Raw genomic sequence first — 12,061 nt, forward strand, 5'->3', positions numbered from 1 at the left:
TCCCACCTACCCTGCATGGCTGGTCTTTTAGCTCTTACTGCTGCTCACGTGCAATTCCCAAAATCTAAAGATGGCCTACAGGGGAAGAGCTAAGGAAGGTGTTCCTATTGACTGTGGGCAGAATGACCCAAAATGACTGACTGAGCACAACAGTGACTGAATGTTTCCGGTTTAAGTTTAAATTGCTCTGTTACCGAGAATTATCAGCCTGACAGGGAATATTCACAGCATGTGAATCTATAAAAGCTACCAATGCTGGAGAACCGAAGTTATAGGTAAGCATCTTATTCCATTTTTACTCCTACTCTGGCACCTAAATATTGTACTTTCAAGGTGGGACAAGCGGTGCTAAAATATTGTTTTGCAGCGTTACCTTCAAACATTCACCCATTTCTTGGGCAAACCCATGGAGAAGCTGGTCATCCCCCAACTGAACCACCACACCGAACGGCACTGAGACTGCTCTCCTGAATACCTGAGAAGACCTACTCTCTGATCTAGACTCTAATACGCCTTCTGTTCTGATCCTCCTAGATATTTCCTCTGCTTCTGACACTGTCAACCACTCCATCCTCATAAACAGTCTCTGTGATACCCTAGGCATCACGTCCTGTCCCCTTTCCTCCATAGTGCATGGGCATCCCTCACTAGGGACATGAGACAGAACCTTTCTCGCCAGAAAAAAAACGTCTTTCCCTTTAAATTTAGAGACGTGCTGTAGTGCGGCCCTGGGAGCATGGGCTCCCCTGACTCTGCCCACCGGAGCCACTCCTCAGTCCACTTTTCCACGTCGACGGGAACGGACTGCTTTCACCAGCGCTCCTGGGTTAGGCCTCCGGCCTTGTAATTCCACGCGCTCGTCCCTGGAGAAGTGCTTTTTTTGTCTTCTTCTTGTCTTTAGTCCGAGACCACTGTCCTCTGGTGCCATGCTCCTCCCTGGCACAGTTCGACATTAGTAGGCGCCAGCAGGTGTTCAGCCTGCTTGGGGCTCTTCCCTTCGTCTGACCCCCACGCTCTCTGCCTCTGCTGCTCTGGCCCTGACCACGGCTGGAAGTACTGTACCACGTGCAACATGCTTACATCGTGCTCTTAAGAAAAGGTTAGCACGATGGATGGGGCTATTCAGAGGTTTGCCTCCAGAAGACTCAAAGGAAATCGTTGGGACAAGTCCAGGCCCAAGGTAGGGGCACTGTTTTCATCCTCACCTAGAGCCGCAAGGACCTTTCAGGGTCTTGTACCAGTGCAGGTAGCGAGGCTACTACAGCTAATAGCCGCCAGGCCGAGGGGTTGCTAGATCCTACTGGTGACTGCGATAAAGGGCCACAAGGCTCTATTACTGGGTCTACACCCGAGGGGCTGTGCCATAGTACGGGAAAGAGGTCCGAGGGGGCGCATGTACGCACTGCGTACCCCGCAAAGGTGACTCCTCCCCAGGAGGTACAAGAGCGGGTGGGACCTTTCAGGTCCTTGTACCAGTGCTGGTTCCGAGGCTGCTACAGCTACCGGCCTTCAGGCCGAGGGGTCGCCAGATCTTACTGGACACTGTAGGATCTGGGGTCACTCGGGGGCCGCAAGGTTCTATTACCGGGGCTACGCCCTAGTACCGGACAGATGTCCTAAGGGGCCACATACCCCGCAAAATCGACTCCTTCTCCAGGAAGCATAGGAGCGGGAGGGACCATTCAGGTCCTTCTACTAGGGCAGGTACCAAGGCTGCTGGCTACACCTACCAGCCGTGAAGCTGAGGTGTCGCGAGATCCTAAGGGGACAGCGCTGAAGAGCCACGAGGTTCAATTACTGGTTCTACACACGAGGGGCTAAGCCCTAGTACCGGACAGATGTCCGAGGGGGATCCTGTAGGCACCACACACCCCGCAAATTTGTCTCCGTCCAGGAGGCACAAGCACGGGAGGGACCTTCCAGGTTCTTGTACCAGTGCAGGTACTTAGGCTGCTACTACAGCTACGTGCCGCCAGGCCGATGGGTTGTGAGATCCTACCGGTGACTGAGCGGAGGGGCTGCAATGTTCTATTACCGGGGTTAGGACCGAAGGGCTACGCCCTAGTTCCAGACAGATGGTTGAGGGGGCGCCTGTACACAGAACTACCGGCGGCATTGCCTGGGGCAATCTGCCTACCAGGCCCTGTCCTGAGGTGCAGGGAAGGCCTCAACCTCCACGAGTTTCGGAAGATGCTGGGCCCAACGCGGCAAGCACCACAACACAGGCACGCGGCATGGAGCCCGAAAAAATGGGCAATGGGCCAGATAAAATGGTGGCTCGTCCGACACCATCCCCCTTTGGGGAGCAGGTAGGGGAACGAGTTTCCAGGTGGGTCTGGTCTTCACCAAGTAGGTGGCCCACGGCATACCCTTCATTGTCGCAGGGCCTCCAAGCGCTCCACCAGCCTGTGAAGATGGGTTTTCTTGAAAAGCCATCACCCTCAGGGGACATACTCCCTCCGGTTCTGTCGCTACCAGCCATGGCCATTCAGCGCCTCTGGCTCCCATGCAGTCCCAGCTGCCCATGCCAGTACCCACAACACCGGCTCCCACCCCTCCAACGGTCTTAACAGCCCCACAGCCTCCTTCTCAGCAGCCAGCTCGGGTCAGCACATCACAGCTTGAACCCCGTCACCGCTACACCCTGGGACTACATTCAGTTTTAATTGCCCGTGCAGTATGGAGGAAAGGGGTCAGGATGCAAGGGTAATTACAAGTTACTCCGTAGTGTCTAACGTACTCTTAGTCCATAGTCCCCTTTCCTCCATACGTCCCATCATCCTCCCCTCTAATAAAACTATTGTCCTTAGGCAATGGTAATATTGTCGACGTGTCATTGGGGACTGAGGAGTTGCGCCGGTGGGGGGAGTCAGAGGAGCGCATGCTTCCAGGGCTGTGTCCCTGCGCGCCTCTAAATTTAAAGTTCTGTCTCCCGTCCCTAGCGGGGGGCGCCCATACAGTATGGGGAAAGGGTACTATGGACTAAGAGTAAGTTAGTCACTACGGTGAGTAATTAATAATTTCCCAACCCCTATTTCCGCCAGGTTTCTCTCACACAGCACTTTGCCAGAGAATCCAAGCTGGATCCTGTGAAAGTGCTTACCACATATATCAGGTTCTGGAACTGAGAGGGCAGGAGGAAGCCCAAAGAATAGGATGGCCCAAGAAACTTGGCTTAACCCACATGGCATAGCCATTTGAGAATATGGTACTCCAAATGGCATTATACAGGCAAAAAATGGATAAAACACTGTTCATTGCCACCAGCATGTCCTAGGCACATCAAATAGGGTAACAAACATGTTACAGAAAACAAGAGAAGGCATACAAACTACCCCAGCAGCAAATTGCTGTAAGATGGGGTCCTTGTTTCTTTAAAAACAACAAAGTAATCACAAAAGGGAACTCTTTCCCCCTACACTGGTAACCATAAGTGTTGGCCAGTGCACACAAAATAAATGAGTTGAACAAGGTGTGATAATTCATGGGTTCTCATCACTTCTCCCCACAGGGGATACCTTCCCTATAAGGCTAGGGAGTTGAGGCCACTACCCAATAGTCACTCTAAGGGTGGTAAAAACTGGGAGTACTGCATAGGGAGAGACTCCCCTCATGGGGATATGAGATGATTGGTTATTTATAACGCGCTTAATACCCAGAGGTTTCTAAGTGTGGACGCGGGGATCGAACCTGTGTTGCTCCGTGTCGTCTTGGTTCCAAGGCGAGCATGTTGCCCCTGAGCTATCCTCCCGAGAAGATGAGGACTAAGCCCTTGTGCCTATAAGTCATGAACCTATTGACTCCTTCTCCCTCCCAATCTGAAACTACTACTGTGTGTTATTGTGAAGTCTCTACTATCTCCTTGTAAAACCAGATAGGACTGAGACAAAGATCAACCAAAGAAACATACAGAACAACACCAGAATGGATTACCACAGTACTGTGATGAGGTGGCCACCAGGAGGCAATAAGCTAACTTCAGAGGCATTGTCGACATACATGAATGCTACGCTGGGGCGGTCCCAGCAATATCAATTAAATACAAAGGAAGGACTATGTGTGTTCAGGAGCAGGCAGAGGAGCAACGGAAGCTCGAGTCCATCCTGGAGGGCCCAAGAAATTCAATCCTACGCTGCCCAAATCATCGAGAGACAGTCTGTCTCGGAAGAGGAAGCTGAAGAGAACTGTGGAAGCCGGACTAACACTGACTCGCTGCAGAAGGAATCAAGCAGTGGCGTGGCCTGTCCGAGGTGGACCATCTGGTCCATAAAACGTGCCAAGACCTTCACAGCAACGCCTCTGTGGAGCTCCACCAAACTAAGAGGAGGAAATCTGGAATACGCGTGGAAAATGTGCAGAACCAACAGCGACCTACCCCGGGAAGAACCTGTAGCGCTCCCCAGTGAAGATATAGGTAACGGGAGTTGTGGAAAAGCCGAGTGGCATCCAGGGAGCCCAAAGAGTTAAATATTTGTCGGGGTGATCTCCCTCGTCACAGTAGTGATACCCAGAGAACCAAGATTCAGGTATTCCTCTGGAATGATTTCCCTCATTACAGTACTGAAACCAAGAGTCTGATATACCCAGAGAGCAAAGAGTCAGATATTTCTTGCTAGTAATCTCCCTCATCCCATTGCTGCTATTCAAGTAAACCAGAGTCAAGAAAGTGAAAGGGGTAGTCCACCGGATTACATGAATAACCTGAAAAGTAAATAGTGCATCAGGAGCAGGAGTGAAATTCCCTCTTCACAATGGGAAACCCACCATATGTGAAAGATACCAAATGGACCAGGAACTGTCGGGGAGTAATCTCCCTAATAATCAAGATATAAAACGTCATGACAGAGTGCCAACAATAAGAAGGCTGGATAAAGCCTTAACTTTGTTTTGAAATCCTTGGGAGGAAGTAAAGGGGCATCTAAAGGCTATTAATGAACAGTCTCCAAAACTCTTCCAGTTAGACTAGGAGAAGGGAGTCATTCTCCTGGTTGCTTTGATGAGTTCATTGAATCTTTTTTTTGGTTTTGGTTTATTTCTTAGCAGTAGGAATAGAGTAGTTGGTTTGGACAGAGGACGGTATATTGTTTTTTGTCTTAAAAGTATCCAAGTTATTCTATGGTGAGTTAGGGAAAAAAACCCTCTCGAAATAGGGAGCGACAGGTTCAGTTCTTTATTTGAATACAAGTCTCTAGACCAAATAACACCACCTCCTGAGCCTCCTTACTCAATCACACCACAAAGTTTAGTGGAGAAAAAAGACGACTTTTAAAAAAATGATTTTATTGAATATAGCTGAAAAATCATCTTTTTCAATATTTAACAAGTTCATAAACATCTTACAAATTACAAACATAACACATAGTGATAAGAATACACTGAAGTTAGTTTATCATAAAAAACTTAATGTAAATAAAAGAAAAGAAAAGCTGTGAAATTGCAGAAGGGATCAAAATTGAACAAGAACTCAAACCAAAAAAACAATTAGAATACCACTCAATTGGTAAATGAACAAAATGATAATTCAATTCAGGGTTGAAATTCCTAAAAGATTATCCTATAGTTAATAAACCCAGAAAAGTCTTATAATTCTGGTCCCAAACAAGAGACACAATTCACACAAGACTTTACTTCCCTCAGGTCAGGGTTCAAGTCACACATAGCAAAATAGCCTGGGGTTCCATTGATTTCCATGGAAGGAAAGTTGCAAAAAGAAAAATCTTTCCTGAAACTGATATCCATGCGATCTGCCATGCTAGAACCCCGGAATTCTCCATGTATCCGCTTTCCATCACATATAGCAATATTGGTGACTGAAAAGTTCCTTATAAAAAGTTTGATTACTTCCTGCATTCTCCTGTCAACATACGAGCACACTTTAACAGGGACTGGATGGTTGCATGCCGGGCATCTTTTTCCTCTTACCCCCCCTGCCCGGCGTACATTAAACGGGCACTATTCTCTGGACACTTCATCTAGGGGATGTGCTTTTCGACCAACAGAGCCTTATACATTTAAATGCCTAAATGTCCTTCATTGCCTGATGCGTCTTTTTATCATTCGTATGTCGGGATAAAGTTATCTCCATGGTGACTCCTTATCCATGGGAATCTGTTAGAATCCACCTGCAAATGTGCCATTGGATAAGAAATGGCTCATTGGCTCCTGTGTGAGAGAAAATGTGAGTGTGCCCCTGCCAACGGGACGTGGGTTGCACCTTCGTGACGCATATTATTGCATGGGTGTTAGTGAGTTGGCACCACTCGGATTCACAGCTTTGAGAGCAATGTCTGGTCAGGTGGGAGGGTATCTATTGGGAACTTACCTGACGCAGTAGTAAAATTCAATCTATTCTATTGAAGGGAAACGATATTCTTTTCTAGTTGTCGGAAGATGTGTCTGCACATTATTTGTCACCCTCCCTTATTCCCTCTTTCAAATGCTTTCAGGTCTTTCCTTGTGATTTCCTTGATCTTGCGTCAGGGGTGGCTTGCACCAGTTATGCAATAGGCACTGTACCGTTTCCTGAAGATGCTGATGCAGCAAATGCCTGCTCATTTGTCTAACGGCTCCCACGTGCATTTATATTTGCTTTGTCCAGTCTGGCACCTTGGCATATTTCAGAAAATAAGGATTCTACATCAAGACCTAGTTTCTGTAAGAACACCGTTGCCAAAGGTAGGGAAGCACAATTTCCAAACGAGTACTGGCAACCATTTCCATTATTTGAAGTTCCTTGTGTTTGCAGTTTCTACTACAGCAAGGTTTTTTCATACTCTTTATAGAACGCATTAAAATGTAATTAGAACTACCTTTTTCCTGTAGTTGTCTATGGGGTGTGTGCGTGCCTCCATGAGCTTGTTTTAAGCAACAAACACGGCACGTAGAGATGGCTGAATGGCAATGCGGCAACCATTTTAAAGCAAATGAGGATGTCCTTTAGCAGTCTTGCAAATGGCCCATGTTCACTTTGGGAAAACCCCAAATTCATACATCATTGGTTTGCACAATTTATTTGAGTCAAACAAGACCATGCCTAAATTGGCAAAATAGACCTAAATTGCATTGACATATACTGGGAGATGTGATTACAAAATAATTTCTAATTGGGATCTATTGCCTATTTCAGAATTTTAGCATTCAGGCCGTGTCCTTTGTTAATGCCCTTTTTCGTATTCCAACAAAAGCACATTTGACTAAACCTTTTACAAGAAAACTGTAACTAAAGGCTAATATCCAGCCTCAAAATCTTAGGAAATGCAGTAATAATGTCCCCATCCTCCCTTCTATCACCTCTCCCCGCCCCCACAAACAACCTGAACCTATTTTCACTCGCGTGGTCATCTAAACAGGGAACATTAATACATTGTTGTGATGCCACAGATGGCTGTACAGTATTTCAGCAATTATTCGTTTTGTGAAGATTGTTGATGCATATTGTGTTGCTGTGAGTTGTGTGGAGTACTACTATGTAAGAATCTTGGTAGGGTATACAATAGGCGGAATGGCATTGCTTTCCAATTCAGACCTCTGATTCAAATGTTATTTCGGTTTGCCCAGTTCTGTTAACAAGTTAACCACAGTTCAGTCGTAGGATGTTTAACATGAAGAGCATCGTTTAAAATGAAATTGTTTACCTACGTGCATGATAGAAGATGGCAATGAAAATGTCGTACATTTCTGCTTAATTGTTCTAAACTTATTGCTCTACATGTTAAGTGTAAAATCTCATCTAACAGCGATTCCTTTTATTCTGATTGGCACGGGAGGGACGGGATGAGGCTGTGCCACAGTGCTGCATTTTTTTCTCCGAAGCTGTAAGAACACGTTTTAATATTCTATCTTTTAATTGGTGACTTCTGCACTTGCCATCGCATGATCTTCATTTCATTGTAATTGTAGTGCCTCGTTCGTGTTCTTCTTGTGCCACTATCACTTGGGTCAAACATTGAGGCTACTTTGTTTGTAGTACCATTTTATCAGTTCGTTTGAAAAGGTGGTTTTAATCGGTGGGATTTTATTTTTCAGAATACAGTTTTTTCATCTATATCCCTTTTTACTACCTCCGCCCTGTAAAGTCCCCCCAGCGCTGTTGCTTCTACGACCTTGCTCTGGGCTCCCAACACAGGGAGTTATTATCTTGAAGACATTATGGGCCTGATTCATGGAACGTTTTCCTATGGGATAGCGCCATTATAAAACACTTCCATGAATCAGGCCCTTTATATCCCCATAGCAGAGGTTTGCAACATACGCTACCAAAATAAATTCCATTGACCGATAAACATAATAAAACTTTAAACATATCTGAATTGGAGCTGGAGCTCCCTATGAGGAAATTAATTCTAATAATTGGAAAGAATGTGCAAAAACATACGTATTAGTATTGTATTCTCTCGATTTCTGGAACAGGCTCCAAAGCTGCATCTGACATTCGGGATTTATGGTGTTTGAAAGGTTATTTATGGCATTTGTTTTTCTCAGTGTTTCTTGCTGCAGCACTTAACCAGATAGTAATAAGCACGCGCAGTAACAGTGCAGGTAGACTGTGATTAATTGTCCATTCATACTATTGAAACAAGATTATTGCAATATCCTCGTACTAGGAACTACAAGTACTAATCTGGCTGAACTGCTACAAAACAAAGCCTTATGGGCAGCCTTTGGATTAAAAAGAAATGATCATATTTCTCACATTAGGAGAGAAGTATATTGCCTACCCATCCAAGCCAGAATCCTATTTAAGACGGTTCTCATGACTCACAAATGCATCACCAATGATGCCCCCTCATACCTCAATAACTGCGTCACCCAAAAAAGGTCAACTAGATGCCTCAGATCGGGCTCCAGCACACACCTATTTGTCCCAAGATTCAAGAGCTCTAGGGCTGGAGGGGGGATGCCAGCTTCCCAGTTGCTGCACCCAAGATCTGGAACTCCCATCACTGTATCTTGAAATGCCCTGCCTATATTGTAACTATCGTGTATCCCGAACTATGGTTCCTGTATTGTAACTAATTCTGCATCTTATCTTGCCTGTATTGTAACTATCTCTGTAACCAGACAAGCATTTCTATGCAACCTACGCTGTGATACCTCCGGGTTTGGGCGTGAAACAAATGCTATAAATAAAATAAATAGTGTTAACTTGGCCTTTCCTCCATACTTTTCTGCACAGACACTGAGAAACATGATCACCTCCATTACAAATGTATGATCATCCGATCATCTATGCTTTGGGAAATAAACTATGATGGCAAAACTACAAAGCATCCAAAACGAGCAGCCTGCTCATAAAGTATGATTACATCACAAATGCCCTCCGTTCTTTACAGTAGCGCTGTATACAGCAGCGCCCCTACAGCAATTAATCACCATCCAGGGCTCGCAGAATCTAATAACCCACTCACAAAGGTGAAGAAACATCATACAGGTCAAGTAGTATTTGTATTGTACTTCACCTTGCTGGTGAGTATGGGGATGTTTGAAAGTATTTGACATCTACTACTTACATACTTTGTAGTAAATGGCAAATCATTTTTAGTATGCGTGGCTGGCCTTTGGGTGGCAGCATTGCACCAAATATGAAGTGTGCTTACTGTTTGTGACAATCATTATTTATATACAAGGGAAGATTTGCTTGCAACAAATACTCTTGTTGTTAAACTACCTCCTCGTCTACATACATTCTTGAGCCCATCCATTTTGCAGCAATAGTGGATTTTCTTTTCCTTATCCCCACCTCACTTCTCTTACAACACTCTGAAATATTTTGCAGGTAAGTGGTACATAATTAAACACCAAATAGAATTAATGAAACTTTAGGGTGAGGGGTGTGTTGTGATAACTTAGTACAACCTTAATCTCTATAGAATCGTTACCAACAGTGATACTGAACTTTGGGGCAGAAAAACTAAATTGATGTATTTTTACCCCATACATGTAACTTTTTTAATTGTGATTTGGTTTTGATAAAACCTTTAACAAATAGTAGATAACACCAATATAAAGTAATGCAGAATACATATTATAATGGAAGAAAACAAGATTTTTTTTATTTATATAAATCATTACTTAGAACATTCACCCATCATGACCATCAATCTTCTGGAGAGTTTTTTGTTGAAACAAGAATGAGCAAGATTTTGACCTAAAATAATTTGATTCCAGAAATTCTTTGAAAACCAAGTCTGTACATTATGGACAAAATGTTCTGATGTCTTTTATTAGGAGTGTAGTCTCACATCCTTTATAAAGATGTTACTCCTACGTCCCATCCCCTTTCCTCCATGCTGCATAGGAGTCAATCGCTAGGAACGGGAACAGAACCTTTTTCACACAAAAAAAGCTCATCAGCTTTAAATGTATCTGCACGCGGAGGTGTGTGGTGCCAGGAGCATGCACTCCCCTTACTCTGCTCTCTGACGCCACACCTCAGTCCTCTTTTCCACAGCAACGGGAGTGGACCTGCTTCACCTGCGCTGATGGTTGAGGCCTTTTACCTTCTAGTTCCACACGCTTTACCTTCCCATAGGACCTTCTGTCCCGCTAATCTTTGTAATTTTTCTTCACATTTTTTGTAGTATCAGTCACTCCGGTGCCACGCCCTCCCCGGTGCATGTCGGCCCGGCAGGCTTCAGTAGGTGCCCTTCCAGCAACTGATCCTTTCCGGCATCGGACCTGCATGCGCTCTGCCTGCAGTGCCTCGGTTAAGTTCACGGTTGGGACGGCTGCCCGACGTGTGACACTCCTACTCTTCGGTCCCTGATGAAACCGGCTGGCGAGGTGGAGGGAGCTCTTCTCCAGGTCTCTGCCCGAACACATCAAGGAGTATGTGTGCAGGAAAGTAAAGGCCAAGGTAAGAATGCTCTTTTCTAAAGCACACACAAGGGCATTCCTTCCCTGGGAAACCGCTGAGTGTGAGCGACCAGTCAGGTCCTGCTGCCAGTCAGGGTACCGAGGCTACTAGAGCTACCAGCCATCCAGCGGAGGGATCCACAGATCGTCCCGGCCCCGGGACTGACTGGTCCAAGGGCTCTTGTATCGGGAAATCTCCTTGAGGGCTTTGATCTTTTACCGAGCCCAGTCCTGAGGGGGTGCCTACACCCAATAACACTCCCAGGCCTTGCCCGAGGGCGGTCAGCCTGCCAGGTCTACACCTGAGGTGCAGAAGGGGCCCAAACCTGTGCTTCAAAGTAAATGGGTAGAGGCATGTGCAAGTACCTCGACAGACACTCGGTTCTGGCGCTTGTCAGTCAAGGACAAAATGGCGGCACCAGCTCACAAAATGGCTCTGCGAACGGAGGCACCCCCTTCCCAGGGGGTCACGGCTACAGCACCCTGACATGAGTTTGTACCAAGAGTGGAATGCTCGCCTCTGTATACTCCATAGATGCCATGGTGTACCGCCTACTGGGTTCCCTCATTGTTGGTGTGTTACACCGAGGCAAGTTAAACACAGGCCAGGCACGGCACAGCTAGAGCTCCCACGCCTACTACCCTGGGTACAACGATAGCTCAGGAGCGCACATCTCCAGCATGCGAGTAACGCTTCTTTGACAAGTTCCTGACTCTGATGAAGTCTCCACAAATGGCAGGTATTTTGAGGGGCATAATAAAGGAGATGATTCCTCCTAAATCCCTGCAACCCCAGGCAACCGTACTGTCACAGCCTCCACCAGCTCCCATGCTGCCCTCCGCCCCGGTGTTCTCTCCACAGGGCCCGGCTTAACTGCTGTTGTAGGTGCCGCTCACACCTGCCCCGGCTCCCACACAGTTTATTTTAACTGGGCAGTCTCCACTGCCTCATACAGGCCACAGCAACCCCTCCCCAGCAATACTGCAGATCATGGAGGTGCAGACCCCAGGGGCCAATGGGCCAGGTAGACACAGAAGAGAATGCTGCCACCTAGTCATCAGTGAGGGCCTTCCATGACAGGTTAGCGGTACTGGCAGAATATCTGGGCATCCCACAACCACAAAAGTAGCAGCCAGAGGCGGGGGGCCTCGCTTAGGTGCTTACTATCAAAGCATCAACCAGATCACGCATTCCTTTGCAGAAGGA

The 12,061-nt window shown here is 46.3% G+C and overlaps 1 protein-coding gene across 4 annotated transcripts in view; it reads left to right on the top strand.

Moving 5' to 3' along the window:
- The window catches only part of RASA1 (RAS p21 protein activator 1), a 1,760,251-nt gene that overhangs the window by 1,520,976 nt on the left and 227,214 nt on the right, over window positions 1-12,061 (top strand). The window contains exon 23 of one of the 4 annotated variants that reach the window (XM_069627584.1): window positions 7,767-7,814. The exons of 2 other annotated variants lie outside the window; for them this stretch is intronic. In XM_069627584.1, the coding sequence (XP_069483685.1) occupies window positions 7,767-7,814 (48 nt within the window). Of the gene's footprint in view, window positions 1-7,736; window positions 7,815-12,061 lie in introns of those variants that run through there. One more of the 4 variants, XM_069627587.1, reaches the window with a different exon arrangement.

The sequence above is a fragment of the Ambystoma mexicanum genome, chromosome 6p, assembly GCF_040938575.1.
Source record: "Ambystoma mexicanum isolate Mex_15411 chromosome 6p, UKY_AmexF1_1, whole genome shotgun sequence".
Lineage (NCBI taxonomy): Eukaryota > Metazoa > Chordata > Amphibia > Caudata > Ambystomatidae > Ambystoma > Ambystoma mexicanum.